This window comes from Caloenas nicobarica, chromosome Z (assembly GCF_036013445.1).
Source record: "Caloenas nicobarica isolate bCalNic1 chromosome Z, bCalNic1.hap1, whole genome shotgun sequence".
Lineage (NCBI taxonomy): Eukaryota > Metazoa > Chordata > Aves > Columbiformes > Columbidae > Caloenas > Caloenas nicobarica.
In genome coordinates, this window is record NC_088284.1 from 90,472,019 (window position 1) to 90,496,287 (window position 24,269).

The following is a 24,269-nucleotide window of genomic DNA, read 5'->3' on the forward strand; positions in this document are numbered from 1 at the left end:
CTTTCATCTTTCAGGGATGTGTGCCTGTCACTCTCCATTGCCAGCAATACATGGAACTGTGATTGTGCTTGGGGCAGGAGACACTGCTTTTGACTGTGCAACATCTGCTTTACGCTGTGGAGCCCGTCGCGTGTTTGTGGTCTTCAGGAAGGGATTCACTAATATCAGGGCTGTCCCAGAAGAGGTAAAATTGAATAACAGTGGTTATGATAAGAAATACTGGTTGTTATTTTTGCAGGGTCTGAAAGTGTGGTATAGGTACTTAAAAGTCATCACGTAAAGGTTTTGTTTATAAAAATGCTCTTAAAATGTATAAATGTTTGTTAAAGATCTGCGGCTTACTTCACACAGTCTCTGTATAAATAATTTTCCTCAGTTGTACCAGTTTCTTGTAAAGTCAGAGAGATGCATTTGCATACAGGGGTTAGAATTTCTTGTAAATTAGAAAATAAAGTAAATTTTTTAATCTTGGAAGCACTCCAGAGATCAAAGCACCATTGTAGATGACTCTTCAGGTCATGGCTAGATCACAGAATGATACCTTCTGGCTGCTGTCTAATGAATCTCAGTGATCCTGACGTTGCCTTGGGAGCCTATAAAATCTTGTAAAAAAATTACTTACAGTGATTTTGGTTTTGAATCACTGCCAATGGTAATGGAACAATGTCATTCATCACACATTTCAGTGTTCAATTTGATTTTTAGTTTGGCTTTGCACTTTGGCATTTATCAGGACATCTGCACATTTTGAAAGTGACTTTGCTTTCTCAATGTATCTGTAATACAGGAGGGTTTCTTCAATTTAGAGTTTCTTATTTTGGTCATCTTTTTCTGTTATCATTTGTTTGGTACATTACACTTTTGCACACTCGAGGATATCAGGACATCTAATGCATCTTTATCATGAGTTTTATGGTAGTTTGGTAGGTCTTAGAGATCTTATAGAAGGGGAATGGAAGTACAAACAAAACAAATAGAGAGTCTCTTCCTTCATTTAAGAATTCTAGACACAATGAGATTACTGGAACCATTGCACTGACAGAATCATGGGCTATTCAGATTCTTACTAATCAAGAGTCAGCTGTCTGAACCAAAATCTTTGTTAGCAGCCTGGGTAAATTCCTAAAAGTTGTCAATATTTCTAGTCATCCATACATGCAGTGGCCTTGAAAAAAAGTGAAATAAAAGCTGCTCACAGCTAGTAACAGCCATGCTAGAATGATGTCAGGTTGGATATTACGTGTTCAAAAAAGTTTTGTTGCGTAAACATAGACAATCAAATCCTGAGGACTTTGCTAAGACAAAATGCTGTTTGACTTCAGCAGTTTTACCACAGCAGAGATTCAGAAGGTCTTAAATCTGGATTTTCACTGAGAAAACTTGTTAACACACGGTAGTCAGCATTTAATAACACCTTAAAACCATAGTAAACACGAATCATGGCATGTACTTAATGAATATTAGTCCTCTTCTTAGAAGACTCAGTTACATAAGGTAACTCATTTGTCCTCAAAGGAGTTATATATATTCAAAGTAACAGGGAATAATAAGAACATATATTGGAGAAATATTTGCATTGCAAACTTACCTAGTGCTACTGTCTAGAACTGCTTGGTTTAATAGCACAGGAGGCTTTGTCTGTATACCATACACAGGTGACTTCTACTACAGAAGAATGCATGTTAACATCTTGAGTCAAAAAAGTCCTTTTTTTTTTCTTTAATAAAAACACAGGAATGTTTGACATATATTTTATTGCTTCTACTCTACAGATGGAACTTGCAAAAGAAGAGAAATGTGAATTTCTGCCTTTTCTCTCCCCTCGGAAAGTTGTACTTAGAGGTGGACGAATTGTTGGTATGGAGTTTGTTCGAACTGAACAAGATGATGATGGAAACTGGAAAGAAGATGAGGATCAGATTGTCCATCTGAAAGCTGATGTGGTGATTAGTGCCTTTGGTTCCATTTTAAGCGACAAGAAAGGTAACCCTGACTAATGCATTCTGTAAATGCTGTTTGTTATTTTAGCTGCAGCCGTTTTCTGTCCTTTGACAGTTTTGTGAAATGAGTCTTCTGGAGGTTACACAACTTGTGGCTGCTGATCCTTTTCACAGGAATTTCTTTGTCCTTTGTATCCCTCTTAGAACAAAACTTGTGGGTCTGATGACAGTTTTCTCTATGTTGTTGTATAGAGCAGGAACTCAGATTAGAGGTACAGTTGCTCAGTATATATGTTGCTTTCCTGACAATGCAAATGGGATCTCAAAGAATACTCTTGAGGATTTCTTCCGGTCTCACTAATTAACTTTAGAGAAACTCATTATACCACAACTTTAAAGTGAACTGATCTGATCTCTGAAACCTTTTTTTTCCCTATTAAATTAAGGACATTCATTATTCTGGTTCAGCTAGTCTGGATATCACTAATTTCTCGTGCATATGTGAGAGAACTGGCTCTTCTCTCATATATACAGTGTTTGTTAAGTTCACCTGTGCTTGTCTCAGATTGTCTCATTATTTAGTTGCACTTCACAAGCTTTGCTCTTAAAAATTAACCGTTAAATAGTTCTACAACAAAGACAGAAATAGGTACGTAGTTTTTCAGAGATTGAACGAATTGTCTGGATATAGCAGAAAGAGAGCTGAAAAACATGATTATAACTAAGAACATGGGAACTGAGCAAAGCTCAGATTTCTTCTCTGACACTAGGTTAAGGAGTTCAGGCACATACATCAAATGTGCCTTGAAAGTAAAAAACACTGACTCAGCAGAAGACAGATTGATAAAATGAATAGATCTTCATCCCAGAGACACTCATCAAGGTTAGCAGGTTCTGAAAGCCTTAGTGATGAATGTGCTTACTTCTCCAGGGCACGGCCATGCTAGCCAATTACCCCATGGCATGTTGTCATGGTCCTTTGGGTATAAATGCTCTGACAGAGTACTTGGCAAGTGGCCCAGAGTGCACATCGCCAGAAAATTTGGTGATCAGGTGCTGGTTCTGCCAGTGCAAATGGAATTTCAAAACTTCTTAGCATAATGTGGTTTTGTGAATCTTTTCGAGCAAGAAAAATTGTAAATATAAAATAATCCAAACAGAGACTAGTAGCATGTGTGAACATACCTCAGGCACATAAAATGTGTGACTTCTAGAGTTATTGGTAAAATTATACAAAAGGTGTACTGATTTCACAGGAAGACAAAACATTAGTGAAGATAAATTATAGGCCTCATTGAAGAATTTTAGAATATAGCCATGAGCACAGTTGACTGTAATGTGACTGAGCTACTCATTGCTTCTTTTTCAGTAGTCCAATTGTATGTAATGTTAAAACATCATACATCCATGAGAAGACTCTAAAATCTATGGTAAAAAAAGAAGGATCAACCTGTTTCATTGAGGAACATGATTAATTCTAGGAGCATTCCTTTGTTGTGTGTGTTGCTGCTGCTTTTGGGACAGCTGTGTACCCTGTGCCCCCTGCCCCACCGCTCCTCCTGCTCCATGGGGCACAGGAGGTTCAGTCCACGTCGCTTTGGGAGAACAGGCTCTATTTCCACTTGGAGTTGTGGTGTGGTGTAAAGAGTCTGATATCTGTGTTGGTCATGTTTTAGGGCTCAGTCTAACCCTCAGGAGCAGGAAGAAGAAGAGTAAGATTTTTTTTTTTTTTTTTTTTTAAATCTTTAAGAAATTCATGAGGTACTCCATTGGTGAAGTTCACTTGACTGAGAATTTTGGGAGTTTTGTTGTTTTTAAAACACTCTGTTTAGGTTTTTTGGAAGGTTTTCTAGAGCCTCATGTGGTAAATCAAATATTAGCCTATGCAATCTCTATGTTTTGTTGTGATTCATAGACCCTATGATAAAGGAGTGATTCTCCCACATTAAAAAGTGCTTCACATAAAAGGTTGAACTTAATGTGTTGTTTAGCCATAATGCTTTGCCAGTCTTGTATCTCCTAGAACTCATTCACTGACTAAATTACTTGTTGAGAGGTATTTAAATAGGAACATAAAATGGGAGGGGAACAGAGTCATGCAGTGATCTGATGATGAAAGAAGAGTCGTTTACCTTGGGGGTTAGCAGTACACCTCAGTTTCACACTTCGTTTTGGGTGAAACTGCTATTAGAATAACAATCAAATTACAAGGAAAAATGCAAGACTTTTGTTTTGAATGTTGTGGAAATGAAAAGAAACTAAGACTTGAGGGAGTAAAGTGTTTCTTTTGAGCATACCATTTGAGTTGTTTTTAAATCTTTATTTTTTGGCTAAACTGTCTTAATGAAAGTCAAATTTGCTTTTCACTATTAAACTGGATTTCAATAAAATCTCCAGGATACTTCAGCATACATAACAAAAAGAAATGAAAAAAACCCCCACCGCTACCACCAAAAAGCACCCCAAACACTAAAAGCATCTTTTATTCTAGGTGATTTTTTTTTTTTTAAAAAAAAAGAGGAGGCACATTTTTGTATTCAGGAGATGGAAATATTAATATATTCTCCATCAAAATACAGTGACGAAAATATTGGAGGTACTTGAAACTGCACAATGCCATGAGCAAACTGATGTGACTTGGAACTTGAACTAACTTTGAAGAAGGTGATGGACTAGGTGACCTCCAGAGGGCCATTCTAGTCTGAATTATTCTGTGACTGGATGATTCAGATGCAGGTTGCATAAATATGTTAATTGTTGCTCATACAAAGAGCTCTATCAATCGACCTAATTTGTAAGGCGCCTGAGGGAACTGCAAATAGAGTATTGGTATTGGCCTAAGCTAGCAGGGTATGTCCTATATGTTATTAATGTTGTTAAATGTTGATGCTACTGATGTAAGAATAAATAAAATACTATGAAAACCAGAGGGATTAAAATCAGACTTAGCCCCAGTTCAGCAAAGTGTTCAGGGCAGCCTTGATGCTCATGTTCTGAAGTTTTGTTTAACAAGATATAAGCACATGGGTGACTGCTCTTCTAAGCAGAAATAGCTCATAGGTTAGAAAGCTTTTTTCTAGTCTATGATCCTCCCTGTTTCTTATTTTTACACAGTAGCTATTAAATTTGCAACTGAGATTCCATGCGCTCACAGCAGGTATTTAGACTTTTTTGTTTTGTTAAAATGTTGATTGTATTTTTAAGCAACGGTTCTAGTAGTATTCATCCTCCTATTGAAAATCATATAAATGCATCATTAATTTTTAAAAAATGGACTCCTAAGTCCATTTTATGCTTGGGAAGTTGCTAGCAGCCAAAATGTGAGAGTTGCCTTCTAGACTATTTTAAGAGCATTACCACTTTACTGAAACCAGTTAAAAAAAAAAATAGTACAACAAGCTGCCTTTTTTTTTTTTTATTATTGCAAAGCCTTCAAGCCATCATAACTAACTCACATAAACAAAGAGCTGTGACAGGATTTTGTGCCTTTCCTCATGTTCCTGTTCTTTTGCTTGGTTTATTATTTTGGAGGTCTATAACATATTAGTAAATTATTGAAATCTCTGTCACCATTCCAAATTGCAGCTACTCAACGTATACAAATGTAATTCCGTGTACTCCCTAGCACTGCGTACAACCTCAACATCCTACTTAACACCAGTCTAGTTGTTTTATAAAGTAAACTTTGAATAACCATTTTCTTATCTATTTTGTTCTGCTAAGCAAAAGGAAACAATATTTTTTGACTGCAAAATTCTGCACTGGAACAAATGTTCTTGTTCTGATTTATTTTCCTAAATTTCTGAGGAGAACCATGGAGATATTATGGAAAACAGTACACTTGTTCAAAACGCACCAAGACATGCAGAGCAGGACATGGGACTAAGGCAGAATAGAGAACCGGCAGCATAAGTTTATTTAAACACTTTGTTTAGCAGGCAGTAGTAAAGAGGAAGTATTTCCGTTTTCCAGAACACTGAATCTTGGCATGATAATGTCTATTTTATTTTCCTGGAGAGATAAAAAAGCAGAATGGAAAAATATCTAAGCAAACTCCAAATACTGCCTTTGCAAAAAAACCCCAGAAATAGTAGGCTATTTGTGAGCAAAAATATGTTTTACTACATTTTTGGTAGTAGCTAACTATTGCGTGGCAACTGAAGGGCAAAATTTTATTTCACATTTCTGGGAAACAGCCACAACTTCCAGATATTTCGCTCTTACTTTTATTACGGCTGTTATCTTGCTTGGAAACTGCAGCAGCAAACCCCAGAAGGCTTACTAGAGTAGAACTGCTGCCCCCCCAGTATAGCTCAACATACAGCAAGGGGAAATTCGCCCAAGTGGTTTGCAATTTTATTATTTAACCCACTCCTACTTAATATTTATTTCTCTAGATTGAGAAGCGTTTTCTAGGGAAAAACGGGACAAAGCTTGCAGAGCTCTGAGCTCGTCAGTGAAAAAGATTTTAGTTTTCATTTGTAGAAATACAGACCTTCAGCCGGTACGGCAGCCAGCGAACCTGCAGGGAGTGGGAGTTTCTTCATGCAGCCTGTGAGGTACCTTCAGCCGCGAGCGCTGGAGCCCTCAGTAGCTCGTGAAGCAGTGGGAGGGAGGCAGAGGTGGCTGCGATGCCCCAGCTGGGAATGCCCACGGAATGCCCACCACCTGACCTGGTGTCTCTCTAGTAGCACAGCATCTGCCTCACACCCACAGAATTGACTTTGTCACCAGACTTCTTCAAAATTTGTTATATAAAACTGACATTTATATAGATTCAAAAGATGCCTGGTGAAATAGGTAGGAGTTTTCCTGCTGAGTCATTTGGAATAGGATTTTTCTCCACAAGTAGGTTTAGTGAATGAGTTTGAGTACAGCAGTTCCACGCTCTGAAATGATTACTAATTTTCAATATCCAAAAGTGACTTCATGATGACTTCTACAGCCCTATTGGAGCAGGAATTCTGCCCTTTCATCCGATAGGCATCGGTACCCATTGGCTTGCTGGTGACAGGCAAAAACCAAAGTTGGTATCAGCTTTCCCCAGGAGCCTCTCCTGGCATACCTGGACCCAGCTTTATCCAGTCAAACCATTTTTTAATCCTGGTTCAGTACACCAGTGGGCCAGAGGCTGTGGGAAGTATGATTGTGCCTTTCTTTATTTGCTGGGCATTTAGGCTGGGCAGTGTCAGCAGTTAATCAGTCTGTTGGTGTGTGTGACAGCTGTAGTTTTATATTTGAGATTAAGAAAGTCACAGCGTATTTGTATTTTTCTGAAGTAATCCTGCTATTCACTGTAAAGGAAGTCCCTAAGATGGATATCAAAAATAACATTAATGAGCTACTAAAGCTAAAATTACAGGAACTTATGAAATTGGTTAAACATAAAAACCATTAAACTGTTTATTGAAGCTTCACAGATATACTGCAGCTAATGAGCATTTCTGCTATTTAAATAAGCCCAAATTGAACACACATTACATGGATACATAATTAGTCATGGCAGTCAAACACAGGCAGACTCACTTTTAAAGCTTTATTTGAGGAATCTTTTCCATTTGATTTGTTTTGTTAATTAAAATATTTTTTCTGTAATCACTTATATTTTAATATTGTTTTTGCAAGTGCTGTAATTTGCTGCTGCTTTTCCATTTGTGTTTGTTTGCTCTGTGGATGTAGGAAATTTGGAATATATTTTCAGAACTGTCCTTTTGTTTGGTGTTATTTGTGTTAGCATCACTTGATAGCATCAGAATAATTCAATTGTATCTTTCATCCAGAAGGATCTTTTAAAATTATATGTAATATCTCACCAGGATGTGGAGGAGAAGGCAACACAGACACAGTATTGTACTTTCAATTGTCGAGAGAAAAGCTATGTTAGTTTTAAACTTCAAAAGGTGCAGGGATTTAAAATGCACTCTTTAACCCTGTCCCAAATGATGCACCAACAAAAACATTAGATGTCTAGTTTGCTTATTGTTCAGTGTCGAAACAGCAATTCGGAGACCGGATAGTTGGAGTCACCTCCTTTCAAGCTCAGGTTTGGCTCTTAGGGTCTCCCTCGCCCCTTGCAGGGGACTTTGTGCAGACCAAAGTTCTCCCCGTCATTCCGCGGGTGGCCTGGGAGGGGCTCCCTTAGCCTCAGAGTTGCCCAAGTGCAAGATCCAGATTATGAGGACATTAGGAACTCTTATATAGGATGTTTTTAAATCGTGCCCTTATTTTTACTTAACCTGAATCTTGGAGATTACAAAAAAGACAGAAGGAAATAGCTGCTGGATACCAAGTCAGCCTTGCCACCAGGGAAATGTTCTTTACCAATTTTAAAAATACTGATCAGGCAGACAAATCCCCAGTCTCTGGGGAAATGTTTCAGGTGAAGGGATGTTGGGCACTCATTGCACTCAAAGCTGTCTGGACACAATTATACCAACAGTTCCATTTTAGTAGGAAACAATCAGAAGATAGATTTGAGAAATGTAATAGATCAAGGATAACAGAGGTAATACCTTATTTTTCCACAAGATGAAATGAAATAAGTAGTCAGAACTTCCAGCTTTACATCACTTTGCCTGGAAGACTACATCTCCAGTAGCATGTTGCTCTCTAACACCTGTACTGTGGTTCAGTCCTGTCTCTGAGAAAAAAAAGTCATCTCTTAAATCCCTGATACCAAATCCTGCAGCACCAAGTTTTCCTCTGGGTTTTTTTCAAACATGTCTTTACAAGCCTGTACGTGTTTAGTTTGTGAGAACTATCTAGACGACGTGCTGAGATGGTACCACTGCATGCAATAAGTTTTCCTATATATGACAAATATAAGATGATCAAAAGCTTCCTTGAAGTACAGACAGTCTGAGACATAAAGAGAAAGTTAATGTATTGATTTATAAATATTACTGAAGCATTCTTAATAAAACCGCTATTGGTCAGTATCAGCACTTTCCTAAAAGAAACCAACCAACCAACCAAAAACCAAACAAACAAAAAAACCCACCACCAAACCAAAACAAAACAACAAAAAAACCCACTGCAAACCCAAACAAACAAACAAACCACAGCCCTCATTTTCCAGACTGAAAACTGACTCATCCTGAACGTTGTGTTTGGCGTGATCTTTCAGTAGTCTAAATATTTTTAAAGGAAACCATTTTGTAAGTTTTTGATTCTGTTACTACGCAAATATTATTTTTGCCAAGTTAAGTCACAAGTATATGTGGGGTGGGAGGGATTATGCAATCAACAGGTCTTGAGAAGAGATTAAATAGTTCTGGTATGAAAACCTGCTACAGTGTTTCAGCTTAAAACTCTCTTCTGTGAGTCTGGCTTCTGAACCAGTTGCAAAAAAATACTTTGGATGTGAGTCTTGTGGATATTTGTGTATGCCAAGGGTGAGGAAGAGAGTGTAGGTGGGACAGGTAGGTGACAATGTTTGTGCCTTGCTTCCTATTTTGTTATTTCACCCTGGATTATACACAGCCCCCACTTTGAACGACACTTCTAATATATGATTTAGAGGTGAAGGGAGATACAGAGCCTGGACGAAAATTCCATCATCATGATGTGCAAGAAAGATGTATTTGAAGCTTGATGTAAACTCAGGCATGCTCTGGGGCAATACCGTGACTTTGCCCTCCTACTGGAGAAATATTCTTGACTTAAACTGGCAGGTTTCTCTTTTACATATATGACAGCACAACTACATCAGTTTAATTGACCTTGGCAATCTGCATCTGCTAGTGGTATGTCCCTGAGGGACACTGCAATTTTAAGCTGCGTTTCTTTTGCAGAATCTTCAGTTCCTATAGACAAAGCTATATTAAAACCCCCATTTTGACATATCCCATCAACATTTGCTAAAAATATTTATTGAAAAACTGATTTGTTTTCACAAAGCTACTTTGAAGTGTCTTTGATTATAATAAAATTATTTAAAATTCATAATAAAATTATGTTAGCATAGAGCAAGATTATTTTTTCTGAGCATTTATGTGTACTTAATGCCATTTGTATAATTCCATGCAGTCTAAAAACTTTTTTAAAATTTTCACATCTACATTATTTTTAAGGACAAAAATAGTTCATGTGCAGAATGCATATGTATGTAGTTTACTAACATGAAAAAATTAAGATATCTTAATGTGTGCTCTAAAAAAAAAATGGAAATTTTGTTTGAAAAGATACAAAAGATATTTTCTACATGTAAGCATTTAATTTTTTATTGTGTTTCTATCATTTTATTCTTAATATATGTAACAAATTTTGAAGTGAGCCTTACTTTCAGGATGTTCTGATTTTAAATATTAAGTCAGGATGGATTTGACTTTATCAAAATATATCTTTTTCAGAATTAAATTTATTTAAAAACAACACACTTTGTCAAAGCCAAAGCTTTGATAGTGTAACATTTCCTAGTGGGAAGATGTTCCATCTGAAAATTTTCAATCAGGTTTAATAATGATCTGTCAGAAAGTAGCAGAGTATCGTGTCTGTCGTGAGGGTTAATAAACATGGGAAGTAAATTCTGGCGATCTAAATGAATTTCTAGAAATTGTATCATAAACATACTTTTTTGTTTTAAACCTCAAAAATCATATTCTGTATATTATGTTGCACAAGAGAGCGTATGGTAGGTTATTCAGGAGAAAAGCACATTGATACGGTAAGTGCAGTACAAAGCTATGGGTGGAGGGAAAGCGAGAAAATTTATTTTTCCTTTGTTAGTATTGTTCATTAATAGATTTTTCAGAAGTGCTGGACTTTTTCCCTGAGAGATGAATAATGCCGGTGAGAATGACGTTGTGAAACATTGCAGTGTGTTCTCAGGGAGCGAGCAGAAGAACGTTAGCACTAATTATTTCTTGAGCCTGCATCGAGTCAGTCACTTCTTGTGATGCTTGTGTACATTTCTCTTGTACACAAGTCTGGCTTTGCGGGCACGCAGGAACTGGTTACTTTTCTGGTACTAACAAACTGCTGTTCTATATAATGCAAGTTGTTTTTCTGAGTCCTGTCAGGAATTACATACCTCCACTAGCTCAACAAAAACATCAGTGTATATAAAAGGACTTTTCATTTCTGCTGTAGATTTGTGTTTAAGTAAATGAAAGAACTAGGGCTTGGAACTGCTTTTCTAATTGTTATCAATGTATATTTGACAGATTTTAGCAACAGTTTTTTGTTTCTGCTGTTAACATACTTGTTGTTCACTTTAATTACAGTCAGAGAGGCCATGGCACCTGTCAAGTTTAACAGATGGGGTCTTCCTGAAGTAGATCCAGAAACTATGCAAACAAGTGAACCCTGGGTGTTTGCGGGGGGTGACATTGGTGGTCTTGCTAACACTACAGTGGAATCAGTAAATGATGGAAAACAAGCTTCCTGGTACATGCACAGATACATACAGGTAATTTTTTAAAAGTATTTTTCTGTTTCACATTTCTATCTGCTTTTATTAATAGATACTTTTATTGTGATTGTTAAAACAACTCCATTGTGTTTAGGAATAAAAAGACAAGTTTTGAGGAACTAATACCTAAAATATCTGGTGATTTGAACATAATAGATTCATTCAGCTTGCATCACCTACTTGAGTTTGGGTAGCTGAACCCAGCTTGCTTTTACATTGTCTTAACACTAAAATCCAAGCAACATTTTCTTGGCCTCAACTCTGAATTCCACTCAAGGGTAGCAAGCCTTCCTGCACAATACACAGTACAAGCAGAAGTCCTAACCGGGTAATTGGGGAAAAGAAGTGAGTCCGTTAGAATTAAAAAGTAGAATCTCTCAATAGCGCATAAAGTAAAAATGAAATACTGCCAATGTTGTTATCTGGGGAAGACAATTTAGTATTTTTAGAATGAAAGTGTACTAATAGTTTACAGAGCACTCAGATGATCTACACCGGAACGAAAGTTTGCTCTGATGAGACTAATAAAATGGACACAAGAATGCACAAAGGAAAATAATGCAAAGGAGAATTTAGCTGAGAAATGTGAGTTTAAGGGGTACAGGCTTGAAAAACCTGGTAGCTGCATGTTCCCTTTCAGTGCTCCTTGTGTGTTGCTGACTGAGCACCTCTGCCTTAATTGTTCTAGTAAAAGAAAGAGCACAAAGTCTAGAGGAGCTGCAGAGGAACCTTCAGAGACTTCAGAGCCTGTGTGTGGAGAACCAGCTGACAAAGAGTGTGTTCATAGTGCAAGGAACTTTTTAGAAACACGATGCATGATTCATTCTCCCACAAAAAGAGATTTGAACAACTGAAGTTGGGACTGTAACAGCTCAATGTCTTTCTCCCCCATCCATCTGCTCAAAGCCTCTCTGATTGCATGTTTGTGCAATTTCGTGCTGTTGGGGTCTGATTTCACTTCCTAAAAATACTTCAACTGAAAGCTTGTTGTTAGTATCTGTGCATATTTTTTCTCACTTGTTCTATAGCACTGTTTGTGTCCTGCCTTCTTAGACCCTATGAAAATGCTGAGTGTGAAACATCTTTAATCCCTGACCTGTTTCCTCAGTTTCTCAGTGCACAGTGAATTTGGGTAACTGTGATAGGGAAGGAGCGGGGGGTATCTCTTCCTTTTTGTCTTCTTCCTTTTTAACCTCCAAAAATACATGCATCACTTAAAACCCCTTCTTAATCATGTTGCTTCCTCCTCAAATCTTGTGGTTTTTTCCCCTCTGGAATGTATTGAATACTTCGGAAAAAATCTGAGTAGTCATGGCTTGAGAGTTAGAATTTTAAATCAAGCAGGCTTGTGATATTAGAGCATTTCCGTTACCCTTTGCAGGTTTCAAGGCAGCTTATTCGACCTTACAGTCTCACCAGGAAGCTAATGGGAAAGCCTTACAGCAATCTTCACAGGAAAGTTTCCAAATGTCATGTGTCACCTTTCCAGCTGTTAGATGAATGGGTTGCCCAGGGGCATTTATTTGGATGTGCAGCCCCTGTAAAATCTGGTTGCTGTGGTGCAGAGTGCTGTAATTTGGCAATTTACTTCACCAGTGTTTGGATCTGGTACAAATTTTAGTGACTGGAGAAGAGCTGCTTTTTTTAAATAAGTCGTCTAGAGCAGGATTGTAACCCTCGTGTTTATAGGGGTAGGTATGTGCATGCCTTTGTGCGAATCCGTGTGTGCATGTTCAATTCACAGCCCTGTATTCGGGGAACTTCCAATATCAAGTGAAAAAATACACTTACACTCTTCCTTAGTTTTTCTCTACTGTGAGATTCTGAGGCAAGCAACCTTTTTTGTGGTCTGATTGCCTGAATGCCACGTTAAATTTTAAATAAACACATTCATACTATCTATCCATTTGCATTTTAGTTACAGGAATAGGTAGCCATTTCCAAAATTCTCATCTATCTCAGCACCAGGATCTATAAATAACGTAGTCAGCCTTTAGAAAAATAAAGCTATTCCATAGGATTTTTCAACCAACTCAAGACCATGTCAAAGACTGAAACTGAAAACCACCATCCTGACTACTTGCAGAATGCACTGTTTGAACTGCATGCTGCCTGTGTCCCAACCTACTCCAGGCAAAAGGCAAAGCAAACAGATGGGCCTGATATGTGCCCTGAAACCCCAACCATTGCAAGCTCTGGCACGTGGTTACGTGAAGCATGAGATCCAGGCTCAAGGACTTGACAGCAAAAATGCCTTATGCTCAAAACTGGGAGTTATTTACAGAAGCTTCTTGGCTGCTCTTATGTGGAAACTTTCCATCATTAGTTGTCTAAATATCTCCTGCCTCTTAATATATTCGTCCCACTATATGAAGCATAGGTTCATCTCTTGTTGCCTGCAGCTGTGTCAGGTTAGTTTCTATCAAAAAAGACCAGTCAAAGCCTAACTAAGGATAGTTGTAGTAGAACCTGTCACAAAACACAGTCAGTCTTAGAATCATTCTTTGCAAGTTATTAGAGGTCCAAACAAAATCAGCCCAATTCATGCAACTACTTCTCACAACACTTTTTTCAAGATTCAACCATTTTTGTTATTCCATGAATGAAGTTAAAATTTCTCTAAAATAATCTTGGTGGATTATTTAGTCCAGGGATTTAATGGCCCTCACTTTTGTCCAATAGTGACTTTTTACTGTGCAGAAGCAATATAGGCTGCTCTTCTCTTCTCAGTTACCCTTCATTTCTTCTTCATCAGTGAATGGGATTTAATAGTATAATAGTTATATTCAGGGTAATTCACAATTATTGCAGGACTAACTTCTAATTTTCTATGCCTGCCTTGAGAGCAAAGACAGCTCTTGCATTGTGATTCTTCCAGTATTTGCTTTCTGGACCACTGCACCAGCCTTAATTCTTCACTCCTGCTTTATTCGTACACTTAACTGCGAAGCATTTTCCCATATGTGGCAGTCAAGCTGCCATCTTCTTCTTTCTAAAATCCCTCTTAAAAAGTGACTTTTCCTCTCTGGTTCACAATAAGTTTTCTTTTATTTAAATCTATTTTCTTCTTTACTGTAATCTCCCCAGTGTGGGCTGTTTCTTTTATATTTTTCCTAGTCTGAAAGGTACATGATACACTTAAAGAATAAACTGCACTTCACTAAGACGCTATTCAATATGAATTTTGAGCACATCACTGTGTTATTTTGAGCCAGTATTGTATATTTGCTATTTTTTCTTTATCTATGCTGTCAAAAAATATATGGGCTTTGTATCTGAAGAGTATAGTTGTTGATTATTTTATGAAGTTTGACCATTCTCATCTATCCCTCGAGCATGCATGAATGTACATTATTTCATAATCAATACCAGAGATGGGTGGTTCCCGGGAAGCTTGTCTTTGAAGCCTTTAGTTATGTTGTCTGCTGCTTTTCAGAATTAACAGAAGGAAAAATCAAGTGTCGCTTTGTTTAGCTAGAACAACATATGAAACACTAGCATGGAGATAAATAACAAAGCACCATTTGCAAAAGGGTGGACTAAATGCAAGTACAAGAAACCTGCTCAAGCTGACCCTGCTTTGAGCAAGGGTGTTGGACTAGATGGTCCCCAGGCATTCCTTCCAACCACAACCATTCTGAGATTGTATGAAATAACATAGACATATTTAACAAAGTTGAAATGTATTTAACAAAGTTAAATAATGGATAATCAGAGAGAGGATAGAAGAAGCAAATGCAAGGGAGAAAAGAAATGTTTTAAGATGAGGCTTAAAAATAGAGAAAGCAGGAGTGAGATGAAATTATTCAGAAAAAACTCTTCAAGGCAGTAGGATTTGTAGAGAAGGTTCTCTGTGAAAAATAACACTAATACAGCTACTCACTTTCACAGTCTATCTTTATTAAAGGCCTGAAAATGGAGTTAGACCATATCACTGTGGTTAAGAATTTTCTCCATCTAAAGAAAACGAATGTCACAAATTGTATTAGGTCTAAAGCCGAGTTCCTGTCTCCCAGCCCTGCACTGCAGACTCTGCTGCTTTTGCCTCTGGGCATATCCTGGTTAGAGTAAGGCACGGCCACTGCAGGCAACCTACTGGGGCCTTGTCACCACCCTGTTCCACTATCCAGAAAATTACTGTGACTGGAACAATAAGTACCTGCAATATTGTTAGCTCAGCTGGTTGGCATCAAATTTGAGGAAGAATGAGCTGCACATTTTGTCCTCTATTTTTAAAAATCAAGGGAAGAGTTATGATAAATAAAGCCTTGCCTGCAGGTTTTCTTTTCCAATTTGTTTGTGCAATGTCAGGGAAATCCTTCATTATAAAGATGATTTTACTTTCAGGAAGTTATAAAACATTTTAGTTTGCCCAAAGTTTTGCTTTGTAGATAAATAAATTTACTAAGCCCTGATGTGTTGTTATTTTATAAGTGTTGCGCTGAAAGGAAAAAAAAAAGCAAAAAACAGAGCAAAAATTGAAGTGATAGGAAGGAGGGAGATAAATCTGGGAGGATGTATAGCCACTAGCTACTGAACCTTCAGCTGCATCCTGCCCCTGTGTGTTTTTAAAGACCTAGTTTATTCCATTGAAACCTTTTTTAATCCTCCCTCTGCCATCTCCACCTGGGTCACCTCATCATTAGGCACATCTTGTGGTGCTTGAGTGCATCTGGGTGGAATTGTTTGTAGTTTTGCTCTTTGTGAGGGAAGTTTGGCAAGAGGAATAGGCTTCTTTGCATATGGTTTGGGAAGTGACTTATGACCATGTTGTATGTTGGCATGCAGGAGGCAAGACCTATTTTTGCATGGGTGTATTCAGCCACACAGTTCAAAAGTTTTTCACTGCTCTGGTGCATTTTAGTTTTTTGTCTTGAATATTTATTTTCTGTTTTATCACAGAAAGCTCCTTTGGGGTCTCTAGTTAGGAGTCACTGTCAAGCAGCACTCATTTTAGCTGAGAACAACTTTCAGAGATTAAATTCTCCTGCTTGGGAAACGAAACAAAATACATATTAAGTGCATATTAAGCACTTAATCTATCTGTCTATAGCAGTCAATATTTACAGTTATAAAGGCAATGAATAGTTTGTGAGCAATGCACAGACTGAAATGTATTCACAGAGAACATTTTAACAATTCTGCCTAGCAAATGAATTAACAAATTACTGCTTTCAAAATTGAAAATTAGGTTTATTACTCACATGTGCACATAGAGTGGAATTGGCCTAAAACCTTTCCATAAGCGTTGCTTTGCTGTCACTCTTGCAGAATCAAAATCAAAGAGTTCAATGTAAGAGTTCAGTGTATCAATGTTGATTTCAGCAGATTTCCCCATTTCCAAATATGTAGGAGACAAAAGATACTAACATTTTAAAAATGCTTTAATTTCAATTGCATGATCCAGGAAGTTCTGTTTTGGCATTGCAAACAACATTTCCTTGCAGTTGAAATTTTAGTTAAGAAAGACTAAAAAAAAAAAAAGTTTAAAAGATGAAATCAAACCCAAAATAATTAAAAGACAATACTTTTTTTCCTTTGCTTTTTCTTTGGTTTATCAGTTAACAAAAGCTTTTGAGCTGTAGAGTGCCAGGCTGTTGGTCTGTCTAAGGACTCAGGTTCTCCTGGTGTAGGAAAACAGCCCTGTGGAATATGATGTGGAGGCAGCAGTGGGCACTTGGGAAGGGGGAAATGGGGATGTTTGGCTTTCTATGAAGTGTGGCTGCATCGGCTGCCAGCTGGGAGAGGTTGTGATACTGAAGGGAGTTTGGTCCCAGGATCTTTAAAAATTAGCCTTTCTCAAAATGTCCACTATTAGGGATGCATTCAGGTTCGCATCATTTGGGGTAGGACAATTCAACTACTTTCAGTGCTTTCAAGCCATCAGAAAATTTGGCCTCCAAATGTATCCTTTCTGTCCCAGGAATAGAAGATCTGGGATTAGAATCTGAGACATTAATCCAGGTAGTCCAAAAAAAAAAAAAAAGACAGATGTGAACTCTTAGGTTTTGAACCAGCCTAGGAAACAAAAGGCGCTAAAACAAACAAAAAACCTCTTGTCCCATCCATGCTTATTAGTTTTCACAGGTAAAAATGGGGTAAGTTCCTTTTAAAAAAAAATTCTGAAAGGTAGCAATTTGTAAGTGGCTGAGGTTTTTAATCTGTTACAGAAAATAGTCCCCATGCCTCCAGTAGAGATTCTAGATTCTTTCTGTCCTGCTGAAGAAATCTTCATTGTAAAGATAGAAGACACTACTGTGATCTTATGCTGGGACTTAGGAACTCAGACTGTGTGGGGCTTCTCTGTGTAAAAAATTCCTGCTTTATTTCTTTGTGATTTTATTGAGTCAACCATCTGAGTGAACAAAGATTTTAATTGTGCCTACCACAGCCTGATTAGGATTCTCTTCAGTATCCATACACGGAAAAAGATTTTCTCAATATAATTTTTACAGTATTTGATGCAACATTTACATTGAAAGCTTTTCACTGACTCTCCAGAGAAAATGCTGTCTTTAAAATGAAAACAAAAGTGACTGTGGTGTTGCAGAGTGTATGATGTTCTTTGATCCCAAATCAGTGTCTAATTTTTGTCACTTTTAAAGTATTTATATTAATACAATTAAATATTAAAGCAATGCTAGTTTTGCATATATTGATATGTATCCCGGATCATAGGTTAGATAAAATCTTTAAAAGGTGCAGGAGTTCAAAATATAGTAGATTGAGTTAGGGCTGAGTGATCCTGTACATGGATTCCTTCCCTCGTTTTTCACAAGTCCCAGCACTTTTTATAAATTGGCACCTGCAAACAAAACTAGAAAGGGTCTGTCTGTGCTTACCCTGTTGTTGTTGGGTTTTTTTTTTTCCCAATCTCACTGCTGCTGGCTGCAGTAGGAAAAGAACTGGCTGTTCAGAATAGCTGAATAAACCTTTGGACTGAACCAGGGTAGCAGTACAGAATGTAAAGTAACAAGTTGTTGTTATTATTGTTCCTGTTATTATTATTGTTGTTGTTGTTATTATGTTATTTTTAGCATGGCATAATATTTCAGCAAGAATGCTGTTTGGCCAGAAGGTGTTACGTGTTACCTATGCAAGCATTTGCATGTTTTGCTGATTTGCAAGTCTGAACACATAACAGAATACTTAAACTTTGGGTTATTATATATGATTTCTTCCTTTATCAGGGTTAATAACAAATTATATAAAAATTAATCAACAAAAATTTCTGTGATTTTTGTTTGTTTTTTACAGTCCTTACATGGTGTTGCAGTTTCTCCTGTTCCAGAACTACCACTCTTCTATACTCCTATCGATTTGGTAGACATCAGTGTAGAAATGGCTGGACTGAAGTTTCAAAACCCTTTTGGCCTTGCCAGTGCAACCCCTACTACTAGTTCTTCAATGATTCGAAGAGCTTTTGAAGCTGGATGGGGCTTTGCTGTCACTAAAACATTCTCCCTGGATAAGGTAAGGAAATATTTAAAGGTATATTTATCATGTAACCATTTCTTTGTATATTTGAAAAATCTGAATCTTTTGGGAATGACACTATTAAATCTAGGTAGCATAAAGATAGCAGGGAAGGATGTGGTACATTGTGTAGGTCAGCTAGCCTGGTAGGTTCCAACAGTGCAGTGTAAAGGTGACACAGTTTCTGGTTTTGTTTGCTGTTATATTCTTCTCTGACCTTTTAATATTAGCCAACTTGTAAGAGTACTAGTCCTTTTTTAAAAGATTGCAGAGAAAATGTTTTCTTTGAGGGATCAGGATGCAAAGCGAATGAGTAACAACTTTGTCACACAACTCATGAAAGGCAATTTCTGTGCTAAGCACTGCCAAGATAAGCCAATGAAATTGAGTTGCAGTTGCAATGTGATGATGTGTGTGTAAGCTTGAGGCTGGGTGGGTAGTGGAAGAGAAAGACGGAGGCAACATAAAACAAGCCTTTGGGGAAAGAGTAGTTATGCCGAAGGTTTGTAGTACAGTAACATGTAGTGAAAGAGGAGAGAGTTAGAATTAAGTCTTGAAGGCTATGGCTCAGTGTGGCACCTAAAATAAAGCATTTTGTGTAGATCTGGATGAGGGGATCGAGTGCACCCTCAGTAAGTGCAGACAACACCAAGTTGGGTGGGAGTGTTGATCTGCTGGAGGGTAGGAAGGCTCTACAGAGGGATCTGGACCAGCTGGATTGTTGGGCTGGGGCCAATTGTATGAGGTTTAACAAGGCCAAGTGCCGGATCCTGCACTTGGGTGACAACAACCCCAGGCAGTGCTACAGGCTTGGGGAAGAGTGGCTGGAAAGGTGCCCAGTGGAAAAGAACCTGGGGGTGTTGATTGACAGCCAGCTGAATATGAGCCAGCAGTGTGCCCAGGTGGCCAAAAAGGCCAACAGCATCCTGGCTTGTGCCAGGAATAGTGTGGCCAGTGGGACGAGAGTTGTGATTGTTCCCCTGTGCTCAGCACTGGTGAGGCCCCACTTCAAATACTATGTTCAGCTTTGGGCTCCTCACTCCAGGAAAGACATTGGGGTGCTGGAGAGAGTTCCAAGAAGGGCAACAAAGTTGGCGAAGGGTCTGGAGCACAAGTCTGATGAGGGGCAGCTGAGGAAACCGGGGCTGGTTTTTAACCTGCAGAAAAGGAGGCTGAGGGGAGAAGACCTTATTGCTGTCTACAACAACCTGAAAGGAGATTTTAGTGAGATGAGTGTCAGTCTCTTCTCCAAGGTAATAAATGATACGGTGAGAGAAAATGGCCTCAAATTGCACCAGGGGAGGTTCGGTTCAGATATAGGAAAAATTTCTTCATGGAAAGGGTTGTAAAGCAGTGGAACAGGCTGCTCAGGAAAGTGGCGGAGTCACCATCGCTGGAGGTGTTTAAAAGACGTGTAGATGAGGTTCTTAAGGACATGGTTTAGTGGTGGCCTTGGCAGTGAGAGATAATGCTTAGACTTGATGATCTTGAATGTCTTTTCCAACCTAAATGATTCTGTGATTTAAAGTGTAATTGCTTGTTCGACATGAGAATTGCATTCAGGATGGCTTTCCTGCCGTTTTCACTCAAAACGGCAAAAGAAGTATGAGCAAGATGTTCATATAGTGAAAGAAAAAACCAGTTTTGATCAAAGTATTGCAGAGAAAAGAAACAAGATTTGGGCCAGGTTGTAGATAGAGTTTGACTTGGAGGGAGAGGAAGAGGATTAAAGTAGATTCTTGGGCATTGGCCTGAGTAACAGTGTGAATAATGGTAATGTGTTGCCAACCAGTGACAAACAGTAGTGTGGGCTGAAGAGAGCTTTTGAGATGAATTTGGAAACAAGGGACTTTTATTCTTGGTTCAGAGATTGGATGTAAAAGTGTACTGATGGATGGAGACCTTAGCAGAAGAGAAAAGGTGGATTTGTTACTCTGCCACCTCTACATGGGTAAGTACCATAAGTGAATCAACTGTAGAGGGTGGCCCTCTAATACGAGAAAGGTCCAAGGACAAAGCTCTGTATTACTACAACATACTGTAAAATATTTCAGAGTGGCTTACAACAGAAGTAGCCCTAAGGAAGTAAGTGTTCTTTTGGATTGCAATTGAGATTCCAATCTATTTCACAGGGTTTCTTACTGAAACACTTTTTAGGACATAAATGTCATTCAAGTATGTTTACAACTGACTTATGTGTACAACATACCGTCAGCTGTAATTATTCGGTGCCTAAGCGAAAGGCAACTCATAGCAAGTACTGAGATTTATATATTTATCAGTTTTGTCACTGGTATGCTCACAGTCCTGCCAGACTGCACGTTGATTACTGTGTATCTCAAGAGCTAAACAGACACTGGCTGAGTTCCAGCTTGGGTGGGAGTTCAGGAGGAAAGACATGCATGTTGTAGGAAGTGATATTGGTACTCCACTAAGCAGCAGACTCTGAGTCATTTCTCAAGTGGCGACTGCAAAGTGTTCCGTTGCATGCTGTGCTCTGGATGTGTGACTTGGATGGAGATCTTTCACGTGAGAGGATTGCTAAAAGCAAGTGTCTTAAGTGGTTATAAAATACAATTTAAAAATATTTTTATTGCAATAAGATGCAAATTATTGCAGGTAGTATTTATTTTAATGTGATGAAGTTCAGAAAAGTGCTTTGGATGAATTCTAGTCCAGTGTTCATTATTTCTAGCTAAGCTTTCTTCTAAAGTTTAGTAGGAGGCAGTAGTCTTTCTCTGGTACCTAAACTCTTGAATCATGTATTGCTGTGTGCATTGGGACTGTGTCCCACTCGAGTACTACCTAGTTTTTCTGCTATTGTATTCTTCCCAGTAGTGCACTTTCCACAGGTGCTAAGCCTTAGTGTTTGTGACATGATTTGAGATGCTTGGCTGCGAGGTGCTGCAGAAATACAATTGCTTTTATTTATAACAGTAGCCTGGTAATTAATGCTACAAAAATGAATATTTGAAATGGGAAGAAAAGCTCAACGAGGTACAGCAGTTCTTACATGAACAATGAGTACTACATAAAGACTGTTCTTGTTGACTTAGTGCTAGAACAAGGAATGGGTAGAGAGTTTGGAATAATATGGGTTGGCATAATGTTCTAACTTGGGTTTTTTTGTTTTGTTTTTACCTTAGCTCCTGCTTATGTAGACATAAATCTTGTGCAGTGTTCAGCAGGGAGCAGAATGCTCTCTTGGGCTGCGGCACCTGTGGGAGTACAGACTTCAGGCTGAGCTGTCCTGCCCAGCCAGTCACAGGTAGCGGGGTAGCAGGACCAGGAACAAGGATTTCCTGATCTGAGGAGGCAGAGCTGTTCACCAGACAGTTCCCATGAGTGGAGCAGCTTCTGGGAGGAAGGGAGCTCACTAGACACAGTTTTTGGTAGTTGGAGCTCCTCCATTTCAGCCTTGATTTTTTGTGATTCTGCGTTCACCCCTCTTGTCTCCTCATTGTATCTGGCCTGGTTAGACTTAACCCGTGAGCTTCCTTTGCGTTTGCAGCCGCTAAAGGCCAGGTGTAAACTGCCTGTGTGGCCACGGGGAGCTTGGCAGCAGGAGAAAAGCTTCCTTCTCCAGAGCCAATTGCTGAGTTCTCCGCTGTGTTCAGTCACTGGTAGGGAAACTAGTGACTTCTCTGTTGACCCAGGGCATCCTTTGGCACTCCTCTGAAATGCCAGGCAAGGGATCCCTGCAGCCCAGGAGAGGCCAGACCTTCTTGCATGGGGGAGCTGTTGCTGCAATGCAAAGAATCCAGAATTTGCTCCCGCAGTCTTCCCAACCCTCATCTGTCTTGGCCTCACCTGGAAAGCACCACGTGTTGCCTGGGAGAAAGTTAGCAGAGCACTAACTGTTCGGTGCCGCGCTCGCTCCCTTTGCAAAAACCCACAGACTCGACTGCATAATCGCCTTCATGACAACCTGGGTAGCACTTTCTGTTTGCAGGGTGAGGATTTCCACTCTGAGTCATTCGGCAAAAGTTTGTTCTTGTATACTACTGTACTATTGTTGAAACGTAAAAAAGCTAACGCGAGAAATAGCTGAAATTCCTTCAGAGTTTTTATGCCTTTAAGTATACTGCACTTTAGATATTTTAGAAGGTACTGGATATTACAGCACAATGCAGATATTAATTATATGGTGGTGTATCTGTATGTGTCTGTAGGTATCTGTGGGGGGGGATAGTGACTTGTAGGATTTTATTTACTATATTAAACATCTTTGCACAGCTGCTTTAGTATCAAGTAGATTTAATTTCTTCCAGAAACGAGAATAACTGCTTTTAAAATGGACTATCACTAGGAAAGACAAATGGTAGCAGAACAAAAATGTCCCTTTACACACCTCTTCCAGCATTCATGCCTTCCCTTTTTGACTGCAGGATCAATAGCTCACTGCTCTGTTGATTCAAATAGTATTTCTGTCTAATTCAGATAACTCTCTGCTGCAACATATTATTTGTAAATTCTGTTGGCAGAGTATTGAAGGGAGATGGGGGAGCTGCATGTCATAGAGCCCGCAATAAATGAATACCGATTATAACCTCTTTTAGAGGTTAGATGAACAGAAAACTACCCACAAAATGAGAGATACTGCATTAATTAAACAAATAGATGCGAGTGAGAGTTTTTTAGTAGAAGTGTTATACTGAGCTGGTTTATTTACTTAGAACTTATTATTGAGCATTATTTAGTACGCAAAATTTGCATTAAAGCCAAAATTTGCATTAAAGCCTGTAATCAGAAAGTTTGTGTAAACATAGTAACAAAATAATTCAGAGCTTATATGAAGTGTCCACGTCTCTATACCACGTCCACTACTACAGTGAGAAGTTTATAGGACAAATTGGGGTTTTATCAGCTGAATTCAGGGTTTGTTCTTTCACTGCATTGTATGGGCTGCTTAGAAAGAAGAAAAAACAACCGGGACAGCAGAAATATTTGCTTTGATTTTTTTTTTTAGATGCTTCCTTCACTTCTAAAATTTAATTCCGATTAATCAGATACATCTGTCTTTATTCTGTTGTGACATGCATTGATTTGTGATGCTGTCACTTTCAATAATGCAGAAACAGTTGCCTTTATTATGAGAACCGGCAGAAATCAACATGCAGACTAACTTCATTTTTAATCTTTAATATTTTTTATTCATTATATGTGGAGCAAGTTGCATGGATGATTTTAAAAACAAAGCTACAATTAAAACTAGATTAAATTTGAACGAAACCATGGAGGAGAAAACTTTCTAGTCATAATATATGTTTATACAATTAACTGATGTAGATTCTACAATATATTTTCGGAACCATTTCTAAATTAAAACCATTTCTGGTAGAGAATTAATTGATTTACCCAGGAAATATCGTGTTTCCGTGTTCTGTTATTACAATATATGTATTCAGGCTCCATCTAATTCTCTCTGTACATTTGCACTG

The 24,269-nt window shown here is 38.3% G+C and overlaps 1 protein-coding gene across 1 annotated transcript in view; it reads left to right on the forward strand.

Annotated features, from left to right (window-relative positions):
- The window catches only part of DPYD (dihydropyrimidine dehydrogenase), a 348,521-nt gene that overhangs the window by 157,984 nt on the left and 166,268 nt on the right, over window positions 1-24,269 (forward strand). The window contains exons 10-13 of the mRNA XM_065656297.1: window positions 15-184; window positions 1,773-1,983; window positions 11,165-11,349; window positions 18,610-18,825. Of these exons, the coding sequence (XP_065512369.1) occupies window positions 15-184; window positions 1,773-1,983; window positions 11,165-11,349; window positions 18,610-18,825 (782 nt within the window). The remainder of the gene's footprint in view (window positions 1-14; window positions 185-1,772; window positions 1,984-11,164; window positions 11,350-18,609; window positions 18,826-24,269) is intronic.